Source organism: Dama dama, chromosome 11 (assembly GCF_033118175.1).
Source record: "Dama dama isolate Ldn47 chromosome 11, ASM3311817v1, whole genome shotgun sequence".
NCBI classification, from domain to species: Eukaryota; Metazoa; Chordata; class Mammalia; order Artiodactyla; family Cervidae; genus Dama; species Dama dama.
The window spans coordinates 63,672,652-63,697,680 of NC_083691.1; the positions used below are offsets into that span (position 1 = coordinate 63,672,652).

The following is a 25,029-nucleotide window of genomic DNA, read 5'->3' on the forward strand; positions in this document are numbered from 1 at the left end:
CACCATACCCCAAACACAGACCCATATGTATGGATACTTTTTATTTTCTTGGCTGAAATTTTTTTACTTATGGTTTTAAAAATTTTGCAGAGGTTACCTCTATTGATACCTCTATTTATAGAGCCCTTACAGGCTAGTGATCTATAACTACTAATTTTATTGGCATAATGCATAGCTATTTCATCTTTTTTTAATTATACATTGTGAATTTTGAGAAATAAGTAGAACAAGCAAGTTCAGGATATTACTCATATACTTAGTAATCACTGGAGAAATATTAGAATTTGAGAAAACCAGGTCATCTAACTTTTTTTTATTATTCTTACAAGTCATCAGTCAACTCTATTTCAGAAGATTATAGTGATGAAAAGATCAATTGTGTTTGTCCTTTTTAAAAATGTGTCTGGCATTTAAGCTTTTCATGAGAGAATTAATACATAAAGCTGTGCTGGGGTGACAGAAAAGTTGGTATCTTATAGTGCCTCTCTATCAGACAAACTGAGAAACAACTCGTTCTTTTTCTTACACACCAAATGTTTATAGTTTTAAGATTCATATGTGATACGTTTTGAGAAAATATTTGGGATATAAATATTTATTGTAAAATAAGTTACATGAATATTTTTATTAAATGAAAGTGAAAACACTTATTTTCCTTCTTAATTAAAAAAAATTTTTTTTTAATCAAGGAGAAATCTGTCTTTATCCTTACAAAGGTCACATACTGCCAGTGGCAAGGTTCTGTCAGTTTCTTCAGAGTTTTATTTGTTTATATTTTGTACATTGATAAAAGTTGCTGCTTTGAAGACCAAAATGAAGAATTTAAAATACATCCTATCCTGATTCTATTTTTTCTGATAGCCTCATTTCTTGCCATCTTTTCTACTAAATGAGAGGTAATGATTTAAATCTACATTGCTTGTAACTACATCTATAAGATTTTATTATTCTAATTAATATTTTTGATAGTATTCAGAGGGAGGATGTTTAGCCATTAGAATGGTCCATCCTCTCTGCTTTTTCTTAAAATTTTTCAAAGTAGATAAAGGTGGCCCTTTTAATATTTCTCTGGAGAATATTTTCAGGTGTGAATTTTTACAGCACCGATAGCTATAAAGCACTATTATGGATGCCCTGGCAAGAAAGAAGAGAAAGCTTTGAGTTTTTAAGAAATTAGGAAGAAAAAAAAAATCTGCATTAAAAAAAAAAAGGCAGAAACTAAATGACTCTTAGGTTGGTTGACTTATTAGTCTTAAATTGTCCATTTAGTTCAGTTTTCATAGAGACCAAAGTTGTTTTTCAGGTGTGGTAATTTCTTTCTTAAGAATATTTGGGATTGTCAGTTAAAAACAGTGAAAGCTACAACTTACATGTTAAAGGGTCCTTAATACAATGCAAAATCTTAATCCAAACTGAATTTTATAGGGTCAGGCTTTTTTTTTTTTTGACAAACCTTGCAACATGATTACTTTTGTAAATACACAAACCTGTTTCTTTTATCTGATACTGTTTGATATCTCATAACGTGTTTGTTTTTTTTCTTGAATACAACTCTACCAGTTCTGCCCCTGGGCCTCACTGTCTCCAAAAACCCACAAAGAAAATAGTATGAATTCTGTCCAGACTTCCTCTATTAAAAGTGAACATATAATCAAAAAGAAATACCATAAGGAAATCAGTTGAATTTTGGCATTTTTATAAGTGTATTTTTAATGCAGTATTTACAGTTCATCCTAAACCATAAGATGAAATTTTTGTCTTTTCTTTAAAAGAGAGGTAGCCCAGAGCTTCCTTAGCTTTGGCTAAGATCAGAACTACTTGAAAAACAGATCATAGATGTTTCTGAGACTGGGCACTCTGATGACTATTTTTATAATCTGCTGCAATTTGTATGTATGATTCTGCCAGGGAGTCCAGTCATGAATTGAGTTGGGTTAAATTTTTCCTTAGGAATGTATGCTATAGAGTCTAATAAATACTGTTTGTTATGAAAGTATATACTCAATATTAAATAATTATATTCTCTTACAGTTATTAATTTGAATTGCTTCAAGTGAGACTTGAAAAACTATATTAATTACTATACCTATTTTTAAGTTTATTTCTTTATGTGGAGCTTTAGTTATTATTGTCAACTAGATTTCTAAAGTAAAACTTTGACAATCTCTAGTGGCTTGAAAAATACTGAATTTGATAGTCATTTTACAGTATCGTACTTAGTTATATATATTATAGTTCATATTAGTCAATGGGCATGAGTTTGAGTAAGCTCTGGGAGACGGTGAAGGACAGGGAATCCTGGCGTGTTATAGTCCATGGGGTTGCAAAGAGTATACACACAACTCCAAAAATGAGTATCTAGGGATGCTTACTGATGAGTCATGTTAAATCATTCCGAATTATATAAATTTGTGCCTTTTAGGTTTGATACAGTTATGTAATATTATTATATAAACAGAATTGATCTTGAATGTGAATATAATACTATATTTATACATTGACTCAATAAAGCCAACTGTTTATAGATCAGTCTAATTTATTGTATACATATTTGTATGTTTGCATAAAAGTACCTAAGTATATATCTGAATGTTATCTCAGATATGTGGAATCATATTTATTTTAACCTGCTTTTTGTTTAACTCCTTGTGGCTCTCTTTATCAGTACATACGTGCCATTTAGTACCCTGAGCCCTCTTTGAATGTAGGATCATAATTCTCTTTTATCATAATGTGCCATATATACTTAATGATTTCCAAAGTTACAGGTACTTTACTGGGTTTATCTACTCTGTATACAGTAAACATTAAGTTCTTAACCTTGATTGATGATTGTTTAGAGAGTTGATATTGTTCATTGTCAGCCAAATAGACAAATAGCAGCAACTCAAGGTAAACTAAATGTTCCATTTTTGACACAAGGAGGTTTTAAGTTTGCATTTTTTATTTTTTTTCGCAGAAAATTCACATTTTAGAGGGGAAAGAGATTTTACAATGCTTTTGGTTATGTTCTATCATTTTTACATATAAAACAGCCAGAGAAGTTAAATGACTTGTCCAAGGTCAGGAGTTAATTAGCAGAATCATAAACCAAAGAAAGCTAAGATCTCTGCCTGCATTTACTTTGAGATAATCACATGACTTGTAAAAACTGCATGCAAATTGTTTTTCTAGTGATTGCAGCAGTTTTAATTGGAAGAACATCATCTAATAGTTTGAATTGTCGGAAGTAGGGCTTCTTCTGTAATCTCAGCCAGATCTTCCTTTCTTCCCCCCCAAATTAGAGCATAGTTATATGTTTATATAGTTTCCTTGTCTTTACCCTTGTGATATCAGTTCTGCATAGCCAGATTCCATTAGTCAGAGTATACAATGACAAGTTTATTTTTAGCCAGCCTGTCATAATTAAATGTTAATTCTTTTTGAAGCATTGATTTCAAATGGACTGATGTTTGTAACAAATACTGTTGTGGTAATTGTTTGTACCCTTTTGCTATGCAGAGAAGTAGCTAAAAATAGACGGTTGAAAAAAGTGAAAGTCTAAAACTTAGGTTATTTTGTCAAATGAGAGAAAGTTTTCCTGAGTTTTCTTTTTAGTAAATTTAGCTTTTTAAAGAAAAGAAGTGAGCATTTTAAAAATTACATGTGACTTTTAAGAATCCAAACTGAATCTTAGAGAAATCATGTACTAGAATTCTCTAGTGACAAAATTGATTTTAAGGAAGCTATCTTTTGTCTTTGTTAACTTAGAATTGTGGTTAGTCCTTTGGCTATCACTTCTTGTATAGAACTATTGAAGGATTAATTTTCTGTTTATCAACCATGAAAAAATTTTTCTTAAACCTAATATTTTGTTTTTCCTTAATAAACCAGAAGGCATTTCATTGTTTCTTTTTATTTGTCTTCTTGCTAAAATTAAATGCTTTCTTGTGGAAAATACTTTAATTGATAACTATATGGTTCATTTTGTGCATTTCTTTATTCTTTTAACAAGTATTGCCTCTTTAAATAGTGACTGAGGCTGTTTGAGGTTAAATTTTAGACTGAAAGGAAATGAAATGTCAACCATTTTGATTTGTCATTTTAAAGATAAAGAAACAGGTTCAGTGTGGTTTGTCCCTCAAATCGCATTAGCAGCTGCCCAGAAACTTAGTTCATTACTCTGTATTCAAAACTGATTGGTTTGGCATCCCCAAATCACTACACTTTGTACCTCTTGAGCTTGTTGACTGTTTATCAGCTCTTAACACCTTTGTAATAGTAGAACCAAAAAATACATAATACCTTTGCATTTATAGAAATACTTTTCCTAATATATTCAGTTTTTCTAAAATATTTTATGTGAAATTGTCACAGTGAAACAAAAATGACCCTAATTTTATGCTTTTTTATAGTACCCTGCAGAATCACCAGATTGTGTTGTGGATTTTCCTGTTCCATTTTCTGTTTCCTGGACACCACAGGTAAATTCTTAAATTTATTTTAAGTAGCTAAAAAGCATTTTAAATGGCCATTATAAAGTAGTTTTTTCAGCTTTCTTTAAACATTTATTTACAAACAGGATTTTGAGAGTGTTGCTTTCATATTTCCTAGCAGTTGATGTCCATTCTTCCTGCCCTATGACTCTCCCCACCTCCTTCCCCATCCTCCAAACACATACACACAGACACCCCATTCAGCCTTTAGATCTTTATGCTCCATTTCAAATAAACATGAAAAAGCTCTGTTGACAGAAATTGTCCTTTAATTTTAAATCCTAAGGAGCTCTTTTATAAAGCAGTTAGCAGTAGGTTAAAAATCGGGTGGAACTTTTCAGACATAATATCAGAGAATCTTTTTTCAGAGGAGAATGAGTTATGAATGAAAATATAAATCCTGCCATTTCTCTTCAGTTTTTATTGTTCTAAAGTGTTTGTCCTTAGTTTGTCCTTGAACTTATACTATATTCTTTTTGCATATGCTTTGGAATATTCTTACTTTGATTCTTTCTCCTGCTTCTGTCAGTTTAATTTCTCAATACATTGGTGATATCTAACAAGTTAATGTATTTAGGAGTGCACTGTAAATTGTACCATTATGTAGATAAAATGTGGTATGATTATCAATAGTTCTGTCATCAACATTGACATGTGTGACTTTTAAAGATCTGGCAGGATGGTGGTTAGATTCAAAGAAAAATCTAATGATAGGTAATCTAATGTCTCACCAAGTAAATCGATACCAAAATGAAGAGAATCTTTCTATTCTTATACAAAGTGAAAAAAATTCCTAGTGACATTTAACAAATACTCTGAGTAGAGGCTACTCTTATTTTTGTTAACGAAATTTTGGTAGGTTCAAGTGAAAATTTATGCTTACATTTAAATTCTAATATATAGAGTAAAGTAATCATCTTGTCAGCTTAAAAAAAAAAAGCCTAACAGCATTTACATAGTCTTATGAGGTTTCAAATATTAAATTATACCATCTACATTTAAAATATATTTTTGTCATTTTCTTCTTTAAAAACAAAACAGTCTCCCTCCTTCTAATGGAAATCAAGAAAACACAGCAAAATATAGGTGATGAAAAACACTATGATTTGCTTTTGATATTGTGATATGTGTTATAAATACATAAATACTGTGTGTGTTTTTTTAAAGAATTGGAGTTGTACATAAATTGCATAGTTTTTGAAAAATATGACTATACTATATTTTCAGTTTGCCTCTATAAATTTTATGTATGATATGAGATCATGAGATAACATTGTTCCTAGATTGTATTACTCTTTCCATATGTTATCTGTAGATTATAATTTAACGTTTATCAAAATCCCAAGGTTGAAGAATATATTTTTGATGAATTTCCTAGTTGTTTTTTTTAAACATGTTTAATCATGCAAGTTTTCCTCAGGCTTTAATCTGTGAAGTTCGCATCTCCCCAAAAGGACTGTTTAGCAGTTACCTTCTTGCCATTTAACAAAATTAGTTTGTGACTCTAACACTACAAAATCTTAAGAGCAATTTCTTCTAAATTTTGTGTCCCTACTTAACACCAGCTAAGTGCCTTGCACATATAAGCATGGAATAAGTGTTTATAATATTAATTCAAATCCAGATTTAGATTTAATTGTGTCGTATGTCAGGTTTTCTATTTTGTATTAGTTTTAAGAATACAGAATTAATTAGTAGTAACTGGAATTGCATTTTTTTTAATTAAAAGAACATACTAGAATTTAGTATAGTACAGATAAAAATTGACATCATTTTAACCACAACTCAAATTTGACATGTTTAATATTTATCACATTTGTTTCAGATATCTTTTTGTCTCTCTTTTAGGAATAAAATGTTCTGGGACTTAAAATTTTACTCCTCTTTTTCTTCTCTCCTTTCCTTTCTTTCCTTCTTTCCCTTTCTTGAGGAAAATCTTTTGCCTGGAATTGACGTGTATGCTATCCATGCATACTCTTTTGCTACATTTGTTTATGCCATATTCTATAGTATTTTCAGTCTTTTTTAAACAACATTGTTTCTGAGATTTACACATGATCTATGCCTGTAGTACATTTTAAATGCTTTATATCATTTCATTATATGAATCCACCAGTTAGTTTATTCAGTGTCCTAATGATATGGTTGTTAACAATTTCTTGCACAAGTTCTTACTAAACAGTGCTGCTGTAAACATCTTTCTATGTTTCCTTTCATACATGTGAGACTTTTAGTATGGTTTATGCTTTGAAGTGAAAATGCTGGATTGTAAGGAGTATACCTCTTTGAGGTTACCAAACATTGCCAAATTATCTTCCCAAATTGGTTGTATAGCTTTATCCTCCTACCCAGCAATGCATAGCAATTTCTACTTTCCCGCATCCTTTCTAAGTCAGTCTGGTTTTACTCTGATCTAAATTGCTATTAAGAACTGATACTCTTTATTGTCGTGTTTATAATCTTTGCCTACTTAAATTTTTGTCTTTTATTATAAGCATTTCTTACATACTTTGGATACTAATTATGTATTGGTTGTATGGGATATAAGTGTCTTACCCCTGTGGCATGCTTTTTAACTTTGCTATATTTTGTCAATCAGAAGTTTAATATTCAGTGTGGTCACATTTATCAGTCTCTTCATTGTGATTTCTGCTTTATGTGTCTTGAATGAGAAAATTTTTTGTATCTTGTTTTAAAAAGATATTCATTGAAAGTTTATTGTAAAAGTTATACTTTTTTCACATTTAAATATGAGATAGGAATTATATTTACATTTGCCTTTTTTATATATGTTTATAGAATTTGGATGCATCTTCATTTGTGGAGGTCTGGGGTGATTTTATTTTTCTTCTCCATGTACTACTAAAATTGTCCATTGTTAGAGTTCAGCTATACATTGTTAAGCATTTTGCTGCTATTTCCAGATGAACTCTTGAGTGTTTTCGACATGATAAAAGTGTTGGCAATGTTAGTTTATGTTTTGAAAGTGTGAAGCAACATCAATTCTTTGCTGTGTGTGGCCTTTTTTCATTGGCCTATTGGAAACAATTCTGCTTGTGGGAGTACTATCTTTTTACCTTTTTAAAACAATTTTTAAACAGTTGTGGTTCATAAAGAATTGTAGTATTGTAGTCTAACAGCAAACTTACATTTAAAAGATTGTAAACAGGTGCCAGATAATTGATTTTAAAAAATTCCCTGTCTCCTTTTTGTACATTTCCTATTTGGATTCAGTGTTTCTGGACTTTAAACTTAGAAGATCTTTATTTTCCTTTCTTTCTGTAAAATAATAGGCATGACTTTGTGGCATCCATATTAAAAATGGGTAATTTTCCTTATGGTCCCTGTCTTCCTGCTGGGTTGATAATGTTTTGATGTATTTTTCTTTTGCTCTGATGAGAGGTCTGCTGCTGCTGCTCTGACATATTCATTTGGATGAATAATTATAACTTGCACAATGTCAAGCTGAAGATGGTAGGGTTTTGTGCGTCATGACAAGCCTAGTAGCCAGTGCAGGTGTCTCACAGCATGATCAGCAGCAGCCAGTGTATTCTGGCTCCGAGGAGGCATTTCGAGTGGTAAGAAATGAGCACCAAGGGCAAGGCTGCTGCTTCTACTGCTGCAGTGCTATGTGCCAGAGAAACAGAGTGCTTCTCAAAGACGAGTGACTGCACACCTCTTTTCACATATTTACTTTGTTTACCCAGTCAGTTTTCTTTTCTAGATTACAGCATAGGAATGTAAGAGCATGTCATGATTTTTATCTTATTCTACTTCCCAACATGACAAACGCTCTAAAATGTTTCTAATCTGCTGCTCTTTGGACTTGTATGTCTAGATCATATATATGAATAATGTCGACTGATGAGACCATAGGATGCTCTAATGTAAGATTTTAAGTGCATTGACATTAGTGATTCTGTAAAAACAAAATTACCTTTCTCCAGGTCGCTGATCAACCCAAAATAGATGCTGAAGTTGTACCTTTACCTGTAAATATGCCATTAAGTGTAGGCTTCAGTGAACTGGCCTTGTCATGCTGACTGGAATTTTCAGAGGTTGGATATGATATAGTAAACAGTGGTCATTATATTTTTTTATCATGTAAATCTCATATTCTTGGGAGTAATGCCGTGAATATAAGAAGAGCAAAACTAATGATAAAGCCTGTGGCTGATAATCTGATGGTGAATGAAGAAATTGTAATTAAAGGAAAACAATCCTATTACATAGCAGGGAGCATGATCCATTAGTTAGAGCAACAGACTAGCAGTTGGGTATCCTTGGTTCTGTTTGCAGTTCAGCCGTTGACTTAATTGTATAATCTCAAACAAATCACAAGGCTGTTCTTTGCCTCAGTTCGTATGTATATGGAAATAGTGAACTTTTTCTATTTCTAAGAGATCTTAAGAAAATAAATTTGGTCTAAAACAAATAGAATGGTAGATGGAGAAAACGCTCAGTATCATACTGTATGGATCCTAAGGATATTCTGCTTTTTTGATCTACTGGATTATCTTTCTTTCCATTTTTTTCTCTGTTGTCCTTGTTGGAGAACTCATAGAACTGGATTTTTATTCAGTCTTTATTGGTTAATTAAATATACTTTTGGTTTCTTGGCCATCTTATTGTTGCTACAGTGGTATGGATAAAAAGACATCAAAGGAATCAAAACAAAGAAACTTAGTTCATTATTGAGATTATGTGATATGATTGACTTCTGTGATATGGTATGACTTCTGTGATATGGTATCCTATTGAACTCAGTAACTAACTGCTTCTCTTTCTTTTTTTAAAATAACATGTATTTTAAAAGTACCCCTACATTGGTTCTTAAAAAAAAAAGAGAGAAAATACAAGCAAGCAAAATTTTTAAAATGTGAAATCACTTTTAATGCCTTCATTTATAGAGTTGGGATGTCACTGGTTAATCTGAACCTATGCTTATCATTTAACAAAATATTTCATTTTTTTTGCAATATTATTGATAATGCTGTGTATTTATTATTCCAGATAATCTTTAGGATAATTTAGTTTTTAGTTATAATTGGGTTTACATTTATCCATCCAATTAAGAATATATTCACAGTCTAGGAACTGATTACCTCTACATTTATTTAGGTTCCCCAGTTTAATAGCTATAGTTTCTTAATCCACATCTTGTACATTTTTGTTGAGTTTATTCCTAACTACTATATAGTATTTGTTGCTATTGCCTATTTGGTCTTTTTTTAATCGTGTTTTCTAGTTTATAATGTGGGCAAGCTATTGATTTTTTTTTAAAGTGTATATACTCTAATAAAAGTTGTATATGAACATAGTTTAAAGAGTTAGATTTACAAGGGTTTTTTTTGTTGTTGTTGCTGTTTGCTTTCTTTTCAGACAAAACAGCATGACCTAGCATCCTTCTGCCTTTTTCTCCCTCTCCAGGGCCAACCACTTTTAATTGTTAGCTGATCCTTTTGGTATTATAATGTAATTTGTATTATAACATGCTCTTGTAATTATACTACCTTTTGTTGGTTTGGTTTGGCCACTATCTGTTAACTTCCGACTGTAGATAATGAGGGATTTGCTGTTTCATTTTGCTATTTCTTCTGCCTTTCCCGCACCCCAAACACATATGAATACTTCCTGTGTTCTTTTTCTTCTCAGATAGTTATATTGTAATTTTGATTATCAGTGTTCTGTTTACTTTTATTATGGTGAGCATATACATATACTATGCAGGGATATACCATGTGTATTCAATATTATTTTTCCTTTGTTGCCCCAGTTTTTGTTACCACCTAGAGTTAACAGTTGTCTATTTCATTTTCTTAGTTTTCTGTGTATTTAAAACTCATTCAGTCCACAATTTTCCATCAGTTGTCTAAATCTACTCTTAATCATCTACGTGGGGTTTCCTATTAGCTTTACTTAATGGTAAATTTCATCAACGTTTTCTGGTAACCTTCCTGTTGAGTTTTTTTTTTTTTTTTTTAAGTACTGTCATGTTAATTTTTAAGAGTTTACTTCATTGACATATCTTCTTTTGTCCCCAGAGATACTAATAATATATATCTTTTTTCCCATCTGAATAGTTTCTGTTTCCTTGGGTTGCTTTTTCTTGTCATCTTTGGTTATCTGCTCATGATTAAAAGTCAGCTGTTATAAACTGTTTGAAGGCTCTGAGTACATGACTGGGGGCTTGTCAATTGTGAACCTCATTATAGAGTCACCTAAGTAGATCTCAGAATAGATTACCCGAGATGTCCATATTTTAGGTCTTTTTGATTGATTGGTCAGATTTGTTGAAGAAGACTTTTATTTAGCCTTCTGCCTACAAGTTACTGAGCAAACAGAAAATGCTCCCTTATGGCAAGCGTGGACCAACACTGCTGGGCAAGAAACAGCAGTCTGGATTAGTAACAGTTAACCCTCTTTCAATATACATTTATATTATGTTGTATAATTGTATATATAAACATACCTACATCCATATATGACAAGTAATTGGTATCTCTTTCTTTGTATGTTGAACTACATATACTCTAAAGACAATATTTCCATTTATATGCAACAGTCGGGAAGTATTCTGGTGTTCAAAAATGAAATAGAGATGATTAATGCAAAACAACCATCAATCTCACCAGGCTCTCTGGTTGTGGTAGATGATTATATATACATTGTAACATAAGTAACAAAGTAACATAACATATAACAAGTAATATATATTAAGAAATACTGTTTGGTCTTACAGTTTGCTGGTTAATGTATTGCTAATACTTAGACTGTAGTTTGGAGGAAACCAATAAAATATTCTTATATAGCAAGTGTCCTAGGTAAAAGAAAATATATAAGTATCAGTCTCCAAATGGCTTAATATTGTGATTTATATTTTAAAATGATTTTGGATAAGAAGGATTGTCTCAGCTTATCAGCAAAGCAATTTTATTTCAACACAAACACAATTTATTAACATTCTCTACCTTATGTTTTGTCACTGTCAGGGACTCTAGCAAATTAATATACTAAGTCTATTTATACTTTTTTTTTTTAAATCCAAGGACTATTTTAAAATATGTGAATATTGGTATATATGTGTGTATGTGTGTTTTAAGCCATCCGTTTGGAAAAACAGGTACCTGTATTGAAAATAAAGTTCCAGTAGACAGAAGACAGAAATGATAATTCAAATATGAAAGATGCTAATTCAAGTATGATCTGCTAAAATCACTGACTAATACTCTCAGCTATATTTACTTACTTTCATCCTCTTTTTGTGCTAAAAAAAAAGTTGAATATGAGAAGCCAGACTAACTTAGCAGATGGATATAATGAAGCAAACCAGAATTTTGGAGTTGGTAGATAGCAGAGGCAATGGAACAGTATTATTATTTTTTTTAAGTGATGTTTCTGCTAGCATGTAGTTCCCTGGCTCTGGCTGTGAAGGTAACATTGATAGGTAACATTGATAGCCAGCAACACACACATTTTATTAGTCTTGACGTTCTCTGAAAGCAAAGATTTTTGTGAACATTTATTTCCTTATTTTGTTGTTTTTAGTGTGAATAATAACAATTAGATATAGGCAACTTTTTGATGAAGGTAGAGTAGAACCCTTTCGTGGTATGTCCTACCTAGAGCAAAAAGTTAGACTAGTTTGCTTTATTCTGATTGGCTTAATTTTTTTTTATTGTGTGGAACTTTATTTTAATACAAAGTAAAGGAAGTTAAAAACAGTTAACACGGAATATTAGAAATGTATTTGAACCAAATACTAAGGGTCTTAAGTAGCATTGTACAAGACATGGTTTTTCTCAGAGTTAGCAATCTGAGAGATATAAATGGATAAACAGCCACAGGGGGTTGTTCATCAGTCAGGCTCAGGCTGCCATGGTATCTTAGGCCTATCCTGGCATTCTTAGCATCTTTATTATTTTTTAAAATTGTGATAAGATACACAAAATTTACTATCTTAACCATTTTTAAAGGTGCAGTTCAATGGTATTAAATACATTCATCAAGTTGTTGGTTACCTTTACTACCATTCATCTCCAGGACTCTTCAAATCTTGTAAAACTGAAACACTATACCCATTAAACAGTAACTCCTCTTCTCTTCACCAGTGTCTAGCAGCCACCATTCTAGTTTCTGACTCTGTAATAGTTTGACTCTGCTAAGTACCTTACATAAGTGGAATCATGCAGCACTTGTCTTTTTTGCCTGGCTTATTTCACTTAGCATAATTTGCTCAAGGTTCATTCAAGTTGTAGCATATGTCAGAATTTCCTTCCTTTCTAAGATTGAAAATATGCCATTACATGTGTATACCACATTTTGTTTATCCCTTCCTCCATTGATGGACTTAAATTGCTTTCGCATTTTAGCTCATGGGAATAATGCTGCAAGTGAACATGGATGTGCATATATAGCTCTGTGAGTTCCCACTTTTAATTGGTAATTAAATTACCAATAATTAATTGGTAAATTTATCTTTAATATTTTGAGAAACTGCTATACTGCTTTCCAGAGCTCCTGTACCATTTTACATCCCTACAACAGTGTACAAGAGTTTCAGTTTCTCCACATCCTCCCAAACACTTATTTTCTCTTAATGAGTGTGAGTGAAGTGATCTTACTACAGTTGTGACTTGCATTTCCCCAAGAGATACTGAGTGTCTTTTCATGTACTTATTGGCCATTTCTATATCATCTTTGGATAAATGTCTTAGTCAGTCTTTTGCCCAGTTTTAAAATAGGTTGTGTTGTTGAGTTTTAAGAGTTCTGTATATATTCTAGATATGTGTCCTTTATCACATACATGATTTGCAAATGTTTTTTCCCATTCTGTGTGTTGCCTTTTTACTCTGTTGCTGTTGTCTTCTGATGCACAAACTTTTAAAATTTTCATCAAGTCTAACTTTTCCTGTTGTTGCCAGTGCCCTTGGTGCTATATTGAAGAAATCATTGCCCCATCCAGTGTCATAGAGCTTCTGCCCTGTGTTTTTTTTTGAGAGTTTTATACTTAAACAGCTCTTATATCTATGTCTTTGATCCATTTTAAGTTACTTTTTGTATATGGTACTAGATAAGGGGCCAACTTAATTATTGCATATTGATATCCAGTTTTCCTAGCTCCATTAGTTGAAAAGATTGTTCTTTTCTCATTGAATGGTCTTGACACTTTGTCAGAAATGATTTGATCATGTATATGACTGTATATTTCTAGGCTCTCTATTCTGTTCCATTTGTATTTTATCTGTCTTTATGCTAGTACCACATTGTTTTGATTACTGTAGCTTTATAGGAAGTTTTGAAATCAGAAAATGTGATTTCCACTTTGTCCTTTGTGCTTTTTTCCTCCATGTTTGTTATTCTTTTTCAAGATTGTATGGCTATACAGGGTCTCTTAAGATTCTATGAGTTTTAAGTTGGGGTTTTCTGTTTGTGCCCCCCAAAAATGTCATTCGGTTTTGATAAGGATTGCATTGTCTTCCAGTTCATGAATGTGGGTTGAGATTCCTTTTATTGATGTCTTCTGTTAATTTCTTTCAGGAGTGATATAACCATTTGTGTTTTCATTTTATGTCCTTAATCTTCTTGGTTAAGTTAATTACTGAGGTTTTTTTTTTTTTTTTTGCTTTGTTTTTTGATGATATTGTAAATGGAATTGTTTTCTTAATTTCTTTTTTGGGTTGTTTATTGTTGCTGTTTGGAAATGTAAGGTAAGGTAAGGTGAAATCACTCAGTTGTGTCCAACTCTTTGTGACCCCACAGACTGTAGCCTACCAGCCTCTTCCATCCATGGGATTCTCCAGGCAAGAGTACTAGAGTGGGTTGCCATTTCCTTCTCCAAAGGATATTCCCGACTGAGGGATCGAACCCAGGTCTCCCGCATTGTAGGCAGATGCTTTACCATCTGAGCCACCAGGGTGTGATCAAAGAGGTGTCCTGTCACTTTGCTGAATTAATTTCTTAGTTCTAACAATTTTGGGGGAGTATTTAGGATTTTTTACTTGTAAGTTTATATCATCTGCAAGCAGGGATAATTTTATTTCTTCCTTCCTTATTCGGATGCTTTACTTTCTTTTTCTTGCCTAATTGATCTAGCTAGAACTTCTAGTACTGTGTTGAACAGAAGTGATGAAAGTAGGTATCCTTGCCTTGTTCTTGATCTTAGAGGAAAAGCTCTGTCTTTGAGCATTGAGTATGATGTTTGCTGTTCTTTTTTTATAATATGGCTTTTATTTTGTTGCAGTAATTTTCTTTGATCTTTGTTGAGTTTTTATCATGAGAAGGTGTTAAATATTGTCAAATGTTTTTCCTGGGTCAATTCAGATGATTAAATGGATTTTTTTTTTCATTCCATTAGTATAGTGTTTTACATTTTATTGATTTGCATATTTTGAGCCATTTTTGTATTCCAGGAGTAAATCCCACCTGATCTCTGTGTATAATGTTTTTAATATTGCTGCTAAATTTGGTATTTCGTTGAGTATTTTTCTTTTATCAGTATCCAAAAGGGATCATGGTTTTTAGTTTTCTTGGCACTTTAGTATCAGAGTAAAGATAGCCTCTTTATGCTTATCTAAAAATTAGTTAGGAAGTATTTTATCCTTATCAGTTTCTTGGAGAAGTCTGAGAAGTATTGGTGGTTGTAGTTGTTCAGTCAGTAAGTCATGTCCAACTCTTTGCGACCCCAGGGACTACAGCACTCAAGGCTTCCTTGTCTTTCACTATCTTCGAGTTTGCTCAAATTATGTCCATTGAGTCGATGCCACCTAACCATCTCATCCTCTGTCACCCTCTTCTCCCCCTGCTCTCAGTCTTTCCCAGGACAAGGTCTTTTCCAATGAGTCAGTTCTTTGCATCAGGTGGCCAAAAGTATTGGAGCTTCAGCTTTAGCATCAGTCCTTCCAATGAATATTCAGGGTTGATTTCCTTTAGGACTGAATGGTTAGATCTCCTTACTGTCCAAGGGAGTCTCAAGAGTCTTCTCTAGCACCACATTTTGAAAGCATTAGTTCTCTGGCGCTCAGCCTTATGGTCCAACTCTCACATCTGTACATGACTACTAGAAAAACCATAGTTTTGACTGTATGGACCTTTGTCAGAAAATTGATGTCTTTGCTTTTTAATATGCTGTCTAAGTTTGTCATACTTTTCCTTCCAAAGAGCAAACATCTTCTGCAGTCACTGTCCACAGTGATTTTGGAGTCCAAGAAAATGAAATCTGTCATTGTGTCCATTTTTCCTCCTTCTATCTGCCATCAAGTGATAGGACTGGATGCCATGATCTTAGTTTTTTGAATGTTGAATTTTAAGCCAACTTTTTCACTCTCCTCTTTTCACCCTCATCAAGAGGCTTTTTAGTTCCTTTTTGCTTTCTGCCATTAGAGTACTATCATCTGCATATCTGAGGTTGATGATATTTTGTTAAGTTTTTTAAAATGTTTAGTGTAGTTCGTCAATGACACTATCAAGTCCAGGACTTCTCTGTTGAGATCTTTTAAATACTGATTCAGTCTCCTTACTCCTCATTATTCTATTCAGATTCTCTGTTTATTTGTGGTTGAGCCTTGGAAAGTTTTGTGATTCTAGGAATTTATTCATCAAAGCTATGCAATTTGTTGGTATATAATTTTTCATGAAACTTTTATAAGAAGCAACCTTTGGTTTCATTGATTTTTCTCTTGTCTTTTTATGCTCTATTTTACTTATCTCTTCTCTAATCCTTCTTTCTTTCTTCTAGCTTTGAGTTTAGTTTGGTTCTTTAGTTGTAAAGTTAGGTTGTTGATGGTGAGCTTTTTCTTGTTTTTTAATGTATGTATTTTAGCTATAAATATCCTCTTTACTACTACGTTTGCTACATTCTGTAAGTTTTAAATGCTGTGTTTTCAGTTTTTGTCTCTCAAGTTTTTTCTAATCGGGCTTCCCTTGGTGGCTCAGTGGTAAAGAATCTGCCAGCCAATTCAGGAGATGTGGGTTCAATCCCTGGGTCGGGAAAATCTCCTCCAGAAGGAAATAGCAACCCACACCAATATCCGTGCCTGGGAAATTGCACAGACAGAGAAGCCTGGTGGGCTACAGTCCATGGGTCTACACAACAACAACAATCAATTTTCTGATTACACTGTGATTTCTTATTTGATCCATTGATTAAGAGTATGTTGTTCAATTTCCATAAATTTGTGGGTTTTCCAGTTTTCTTTCTATTCCTGATTTATAACTACATTCAGTTGTGGTTTGAAAAGGTACTTTATATGGTGTCTAGACGTCTTTTCAGATGTATTCATATGTATTTTGTAGCCTGGAACATGATATGTTTTGGAAAATATTCCATGTGCATTTGGGAAATATGTACTTTTGTTACTGTGTGGAGTGTCCAATATATGACTGTTAGATCTTGTTGGTTTGTTGTGTTGTTCAAGTATTCTGTTTCCTTATTTATCTTTCTGGTTGTTCTGTTATTGAGAGTAGGGTATTGATGTCTCGCAAATATTATTGTACAACTGTTTCTCTTCAGTTCTATTAATTTTTGTTTCATGTTTTGATGGCTGTTATGAGCTGCATGAAATGTATAATTCTCATAAATTTGTGCTGTATAGAATGTTTTATTAATACATAATGTTCTTCTTTGTTTCTTATAATCTATTTTGATTTTGATTTAAAGTCTATTTTGTCTCATATTAGTATAGCCACTCCTGTTCTCTTTTGGTGATTGTTTACATGGAATATCTTTTTTCATTCTTTCAGTTTCATCTCATTTGTGTCTGTGGATCTAAAGTGATAATGTTATCGATAGCATGTATTTGTATACCCACCCTGCCAATATGTCTTTTGATTAGAGAGTTCAGTTCATTTACATTTATAGTTTAATACTGATAAGGAGGCACTTAATCTGTCATTTTGCTACTGTTTCCATATGCCTTATAGTTATTCTTCCCTTATTTCTGGCATTACTGCTTTAGAGTTCAGTTGATTTTTTTGGAGGTTAAACATTTAAATTTCTTTTGTCATATATTGTCCTGGATATTCTATAGTTATTTCCTCTGTGGTTACTGTCAGGATTACATTTAACATTCTGAAGTTATAATCCTCTGATTTATACCAGCTTAACTTCAATAATACACAAACTTTGGTCCTTTACAGCTCTATACCGACCCTTATCAATTGTCAAAAATTACATATTTACATAGTGTGTGTTCAAAACCATAAACTAATAGTTCTTTTAAATGCATTTGTCTCTTAAATTATGTAGGAAATGAAATGTGAAGTTATAAACCAAACTTCCTGTTACATTAGCTTTGAGTAGAATGATTCTTAGTGTTAAAACATACTTTAAACTCTTAAATCATGTACAAAAAAAGGAGTGGAGTTAAAAATCATGTCTTTGGTGGATCTCTTAGAGTTCATTGAGCTTCTTTGATGTGTATATTTATGTATTTCATCAAATTTGGGGATTTTTTAGTCATTATTCAAATATTCTTTCTGCCATTTTCTTCTTCTTCTGGGATCCCACAGTCCATATATCAGTTAACTTGGTGGTGTCGTACAGTTTCCTTAAACCTTGTGCACTTTTCTTTGATCTTTTTTTCTTCCTACTTCTCAGACATAATAACTTCTGTTATTTTTTCTTGTGATGAGAACTTTTAGGATTTACTTTTAACAAGTTTCATATACAAGTGTTAATTATATCAATCATGTATATTACATCTCTAGTATATACTATAACTGAAATTGGAAGTTTGTACCTTTTGACCACCTTCATCTGATTTTTCTACCCTCCACCTCCTCCCCTCTAGTAACCACAAATATGATCTCTTTTTCTGAGTTTGTTGTTTGAAGTATAATTGACCTACAACACTTTGTTAATTTCTAGTGCACAATATACAGTGATTCAGTATTTCTATACATTTCAAAAACATCACCATTGTAAATCTAGTTTACCATCTGTCAACATACAAAGATACTACAATATTATTGACTATATTCCCCACATTGTACATTTCACCCCCATGACTCATTTATTTTGTAACTGGAAGTTTATATGTCTTAATTTTCCTCACCTGTTTCACTCATCCCACTTGAGTTGCTTTTGAATGTTATAGTCTTTAATACCTGACACTCAGAAGGGGAAAAAGAAAAATGAAGAGGGGGGAAGGGGCAGTGGCTTATAGTACTCTGCAAGTCACTTTTGCAGGAGATGGAGGGATTTACAACAGTTGAAGGAAGTGCAGCAGCAATATCCAACTGCCTCTTTGTCTTTTCCTCTGAGATGAGAAGTGGCAATCAGTCATCAGAGCACAGACACGTGATATTTGAAAGACACATCCTATTCTCTTCAGTTCAGTTCAGTCGCTCAGTCATGTCCAACTCTTTGTGACCCCATGAATTGCAGCACACCAGACCTCCCTGTCCATCACCAACTCCCAGAGTCCACTCAAACTCCTGTCCATCGAGTCGGTGATGCCATCCAGCCATCTAATCCTCTGTTGTCCCTTTCTCCTCCTGCCCTCAATCCCTCCTAGCAGCAGGGTCTTTTCCAGTGAGTCAGTTCTTCGCATCAGGTGGCCAAGGTATTGGAGTTTCAGCTTCAGCATCAGTCCTTCCAATGAACACCCAGGACTGATCTCCTTTAGGATGGACTGGTTGAATCTCCTTGCAGTCCAAGGGACTCTCAAGAGTCTTCTCCAACACCACAGTTCAGAAGCATTAATTTTTCGGCACTCAGCTTTCTTCACAGTCCAACTCTCACATCCATACACGACCACTGGAAAAACCATAGCCTTGACTAGACGGACCTTTGTTGGCAATGTAATGTCCCTGCTTTTTAATATGCTATCTAGGTTGGGCATAACTTTCCTTCCAAGGAGTAAGCATCTTTTAATTTCATGGTTGCAATCACCATCTGCAGTGATTTTAGAGCCCCCAAAAATGAAGTCTGACACTGTTTCCACTGTTTCCCCATCTATTTCCCATGAAATGATGGGACCAGATGCCATGATCTTAGTTTTCCTATTCTCTTACCCTGACTTATATAAACTGTGTGCAAGGTGCTCATGTAGTGTGTGCAGAGCTGCCTGTCAGGGAGCAGGGTGATGTGTAGCCCCTGCGAAGCTGAGCTGAAATTGACCAGAGTTGCAAGCCTTCAATGGACTTAAGAGTTCTAGAATAGTTTTCTGTCAGTGCATTTGTTGTCTGGGTGGGGAGACAGATTCCTACTTTGCTTTCTACTTTGTAATCTACCCAGAATTCTCATCTAATTAGCTTTTTTTTTTTTTTTTTTGATGGTCTACAATATAGGATAGCTTCGGATCACATTGGAAGTGCCTATACATTTTCAACATACACCTGACAGAATTTATTTGCTTCTCCTTCCCAGTCTCCCTTATCTTTTTTATAAGCAGAGTTGCTACATTCTGTAATGGCTACACATGGAGTGAGTATGTTTCATTTGATTTTGGGCATATATACTCTCCACATGTCTTAAGAATAGTAGCAGATCTTTTAAATCATCAGTGGTCAGTTATAGTAAAAGTAAACTATAAGAAGAGTTGCTATATGCCTTATGGATTGTATGCCAAGGAACAGTATTTGATTAAATAGATTTAGTTATACCTACAGAAAGAGTTGAGAACATCAATGAAGCTTGCAAATAAGAGCAAATGAACTGATATTTAAGAGATTTATCATCTCTTTAAAGATATCTGATTGGGAATATTGCAATTAATATTAAAATTAAATTTCTCTAAAAGTTTAATCTCTTGATATTTCCTTATTCTGTTGAAGCTTTTTGAATCCCTCAGAGATGAAGACAAAAATGATTATTAGAGGATTTATCTGCATGTATTATAGGAAAGTATAAAAAAATCAGAATGGAAAGCAACTGTTGCAAGTACCAGAAAATTATGCTATTAATTTAAGTGTCATCAGAGCACAAAGATCACATTCCGGGACTGTGAGAAAATTATTAAAATACTGGAAATAATAGTACTTAAGATGAAGATATTATACTCTAAGATCTGGTTAAGTGACTGACATTATTATATCACTTCAGGTATTATAAAAGTAACAAAATGCTTTTAAAGATAATAAGCATTACATTTTGAGATTGGCAGTGTTCACACTTTTCTGCTTAAGTGCTTTCCTAGTTTAACATAATTTAATAACAGTTATGCGGGAATAGCTAACATCTTAGTTCCCATATATATCCTTTCTCCTTCCTTCTTCAGTATATACATATGCAAGTGATAAAACTTTATTCTCTAAATTGTGGGTTAATGAACAGTTACTCTTCTGCCTTTGTCCTTGGTGTTAGAAATTTGGCTATTGTGTAAATTGTTTAGCTCCTAAATGTTGAGAAATACACTACAAATCTGTTGCAAAGAAGGTACTGCTATATAGAGCCATTACTGTCCAGAAATCAGATGAGTGTTTTTTAAAACAGCCTGGTGTGTGCATATTGAGTCACATAGTCATGTCCAACTCTTTGAGACCCTATGGACTGGGTCCGTCAGGCTTCTCTGTCCATGAGATTTTCCAGGCAAGAATACTGGCGTGGATTGCCATTTCCTTCTCCATTTAAATAGTTTTTTTGAGGTATAATTGATACACAGTAAGCTGAATGTATTTAAAGTGTATGATCTGGTGAGCATTGAGAAATGTTTATATGGGTGAAGTCAACCCCATAATCAAGATAATAAACATTTCCACAGCAACCAAGTTTCCCCTTCCCCTTTTTAATCTCTCCCTTTTGTCCCTCTTGTCCCTCCTCCCGATCCCCAGGCAACTACTGCTCTCCTCCCTAGAGTTTTATGTAATTCTGTGTACTTTTCTATGTTAGGTTTCTTTCCTCAGCATAATTAGAGATTTATCAGTGTCATAGCATGTACTAATAATTCATCCTTTTTATGCTGAGTAGTACTCCTTTGTATGAATGTTATGAATAATCACATATTGTTTGTTTACCTGTGATGGACCTGTGGTTGTTTCTGAGATGTGGCTGTTATGAATAAGGTACATGAACATTATATGAATATCATTGTATGAATATATGCTTTCATTTCCTTTCAGAAAATACCTAGAGTTAGAATGGCTAGATCATATAGGAGATGTACAGTTTTTTTTTTCCTTCTTGAAAAATACTGTTAAGAGAGCAAAAGGACAAGCTGTAGACTAGGAGAAATTATTTGCAAGATATATAGATAATGCACATGTGCTTAGAATATACAAAGAGCTCTGAAAGCTCAGTAATAAGACAACAGCCCCAAATAGGCAGAATTTATATAATTACATGTACACACACACACACATATACATGTTATTTCAAATAATCCCTTTTATTACTATTAAAGCTTTGTGTAAATCAATTTTAAGAGGAAAGTTTATTCAGAATAGGCATATTTAACTCTTGAAGAATTGACCATATGTCACTTCCCTTTTTGGCAAGTGGCTAAGACTTGGATAATCCTTGCTCCCTACTTCACTTCCTTTGCATCCGCTTTTTACTCAGCCTCATGGGTCAGTGCATTTCATGGTTGTGTACCCTGACAGAGCACCTCACCTCAGATCTGCCGATGCCCTTTGCCCAGAGCTCTTGTAACGCTGGGACCAGCGATGCTGTGTGAGCCACCAGGTGTACGTGTGTATGCAGATCGGAATGTGAGAGGATTTGTAACCCCACGGAGAGCAACACGACCAGTCAGGAATGGAAGCCAGTGAATAAATGCTCCTGAATTGTTTCTTGGGTGGCAATTCTGAGGAACTTTCTCCAAAACTTCTCACAGAGCCACCACTGACCACAGTGACCATCTTGAAAGTACTTCCTTACTTTAGCTTTCTCTCTTCTCTTGTACTCTGTCCAGTCCCTACTCCCTCAGTCCCTAAGATTCCTTCTAATAACCTATCTGTACTGCCAGCCCTTGCCTCAGGCTTTGCTTTTTGGGGGAGATTTCCAAGTTAAAATTACCATCGCATATGTCACTTAATGTTATAGCTACAAATAAAGATGATGTAGGACAGTGCTCCAAATATACCAGTTAAACCTAGGGCCCACAAATTTATCTTCCTGAAAAAATCCTGATGTTTGCCTTTTGCATGTTTGATTTGTTCTTCAAGATTGAACAAAACCTTTGCAGCTCTATGTGACCTTCTAAGCGATATAACTTGACAATTCTTTTAAAAACTCAATTTATTTTAATTCAAATAGTATACTGATCTCTCAAATGATGTCCTTACCCCTACAGAACTTTCTTTACAGTTGTTATGAGCTTCCTTTGACTTGTCACCACTCTTTGAAAAATTTTATACACCTTCTATATAATAATGGGTCACAGCCACTAACTTCTTAGCTTATACTTGTTAACCAGTTTCTTTGTCAAACATAAAAAAGAGATCATTAACGTTTCAGTAATCAGGACTAGCATGTTTTGAAGAATTTAGACTTTAGCATATAAACCACTCATTAGTGAGTGGTGCCAGTGGAAACCAGAGCACCAATTCCTTTCACTGAATATAACGTTTTCATCTCCTTCCTTATTTGTTGGCTGTATGTCGTGAGAAAAGGTGATAACCCTTTAGGATTTCCGATGTAATCTAGTTTTCTGATGGTTTATTTATTTACTAAATATAAAACAAGAATAACCAACTTTACCTTCCTCTGCTTAATTGTCATCACACTTCCCTGCAATGAAAATTGGCAAGCATTTCCAAAATTGACTGTGTTTCAGTAATATAAATAACTAGTCAGGAGATAGAATATGCCTTTTAATTTTTTTGGTAAGGCCATAATTTGGTGACATTTGCCCAGAATGGTTCATGATCTAAAGGTTTAAATGCCAAATCTCTCATACCAACAAACTGTTCACAATTGTGTTTATTCAGAAATTTTCAGTGCATCAACATAGGGATCTCACATACAGATCTCCTTGAGATGCCTGTGTACACAGTGGTTAATCTTCTGACCTTAGCTTTTCACACAAGAAGATTGGTCTCCATTTCAGAGACTCTCTTCCCTGTTAAACCTAGCTGTTGAGCTCCTAATGCATGGGATGTTACAGATGTAGTTTTCCAATGTCTGGTGGTTAGTCTGTGTTTTTTTTTTTTTTTTTTCCGCCTGTCACTGCCCTACCCCATGTAAAAATAGAATGAAAAATACATAGATAAAATAATATGGTTGGTATGCCATTGAAATGGTGTGCTACAAATCTTTGGAGTAGGTAGAGATATTGAATGTGCTCTTCTTATCTTGTTTGATATTTTTTAAGTTTCTCAGGACTTTTTTAATTAGAAAAATGTTCTAAGAACAAGAGGTTGTTTAGCATCATCACATCCTCTCACCACCACAGCATGGCTTATGTGAGAAGCTTCTACATCGTAATCTTGGTTACTGGGGTACGTTTCGCCTCTGTAACAATTTATTGCTTTTGGGATACTAAGCCTTTTCTGTTTGTTTTAATTAATTGTTTATTTTGCTAATTTCTTTTGTCTTACACCTACAGCTTTTCCCCTCTATTTCTTTTAATCATGTGTATGTGCAGAAATGATTGACATTTTCCTTTAATTAAACTAATCAGTTGCAGTGTTCCACATGTAATTTTTGAATGTTCATGATATTTATTACTTTTATATTTCTGCTAGAAATTTATCATTTTATAAATTATTTCAAAACTCAAAAGTTTTAGAAGACTGAAATCTTGTCCCTGTATTTTAGAAAATAATAGCAGTTGTATAATGCATCTTTGACTCCTCTCCTTAAATATGTGAGGATAGAAAATGTAATCCAAATATTTTCATCCTGGTATAACAGTTCTTTTGATTAAAGAGGAAATGTTTGTTCTATAGTGAATCATAAATTATTTATAATGTGAATGAGAAAATGTTTATAAACATACTTTGGAAATAAATGGGAGTATTTATAGTAACTGGCATCTTGAAAGAAAATATATGTACTTTTGAGTGGACAGAATCATCTACTGTATGAATTTTCAAAGTTATATTTGAATTCTTGACTTTAGATCTGAAAGTCACCTTAGAAGTTATCTATGCTGTAGATTCTATGGCACACTCGCGTTTATAGACTTAATGTTAAGGCTTCAAGAGGCTGAGTATGTCTAGATTGGATACTTTGTTACCCTACAAGATTAAAATGGTGATATCTTTGTGAACTGGGTTCTTTTTATCTTTGTATTGGAGATCCTAATATAGTCCTGAGGCATAGTTGAAATACTAGTTTAATTAAATTTAGCATATTTTTCACTATATACATCATGAAATGAAAGAATAGCTGACATACCTTTTATTTCTACCTGTGCTCTTTTGTGATTATACAAGTAATATATATTATTGTGGGAAGTCTGGACAAGTAGAAAATAAAAATTGTCATTAAAAGGGTCGTTTTAAAAACCATACTACTTAGCGACAAATGAAGCCTTGGAACAAAATCATTGGTGTTTGAATCATAACAAAGCCACTCTTGATTATTCTAGAATGGATTAAGGGCATATACCATGGTCCCTTAGGACCTTCAGAATGCTCACATCTTCAGTGGCATTCTGTAATAAAGCAG

At 33.4% G+C, this 25,029-nt stretch overlaps 1 protein-coding gene across 6 annotated transcripts in view; it reads left to right on the forward strand.

Moving 5' to 3' along the window:
• FANCL (FA complementation group L) overlaps positions 1–25,029 on the forward strand; it is an 81,612-nt gene that overhangs the window by 47,380 nt on the left and 9,203 nt on the right. For all 6 annotated transcript variants that reach the window (XM_061155402.1, XM_061155401.1, XM_061155403.1 and 3 more), the window contains one exon: positions 4,395–4,463. In XM_061155402.1, the coding sequence (XP_061011385.1) occupies positions 4,395–4,463 (69 nt within the window). The remainder of the gene's footprint in view (positions 1–4,394; positions 4,464–25,029) is intronic.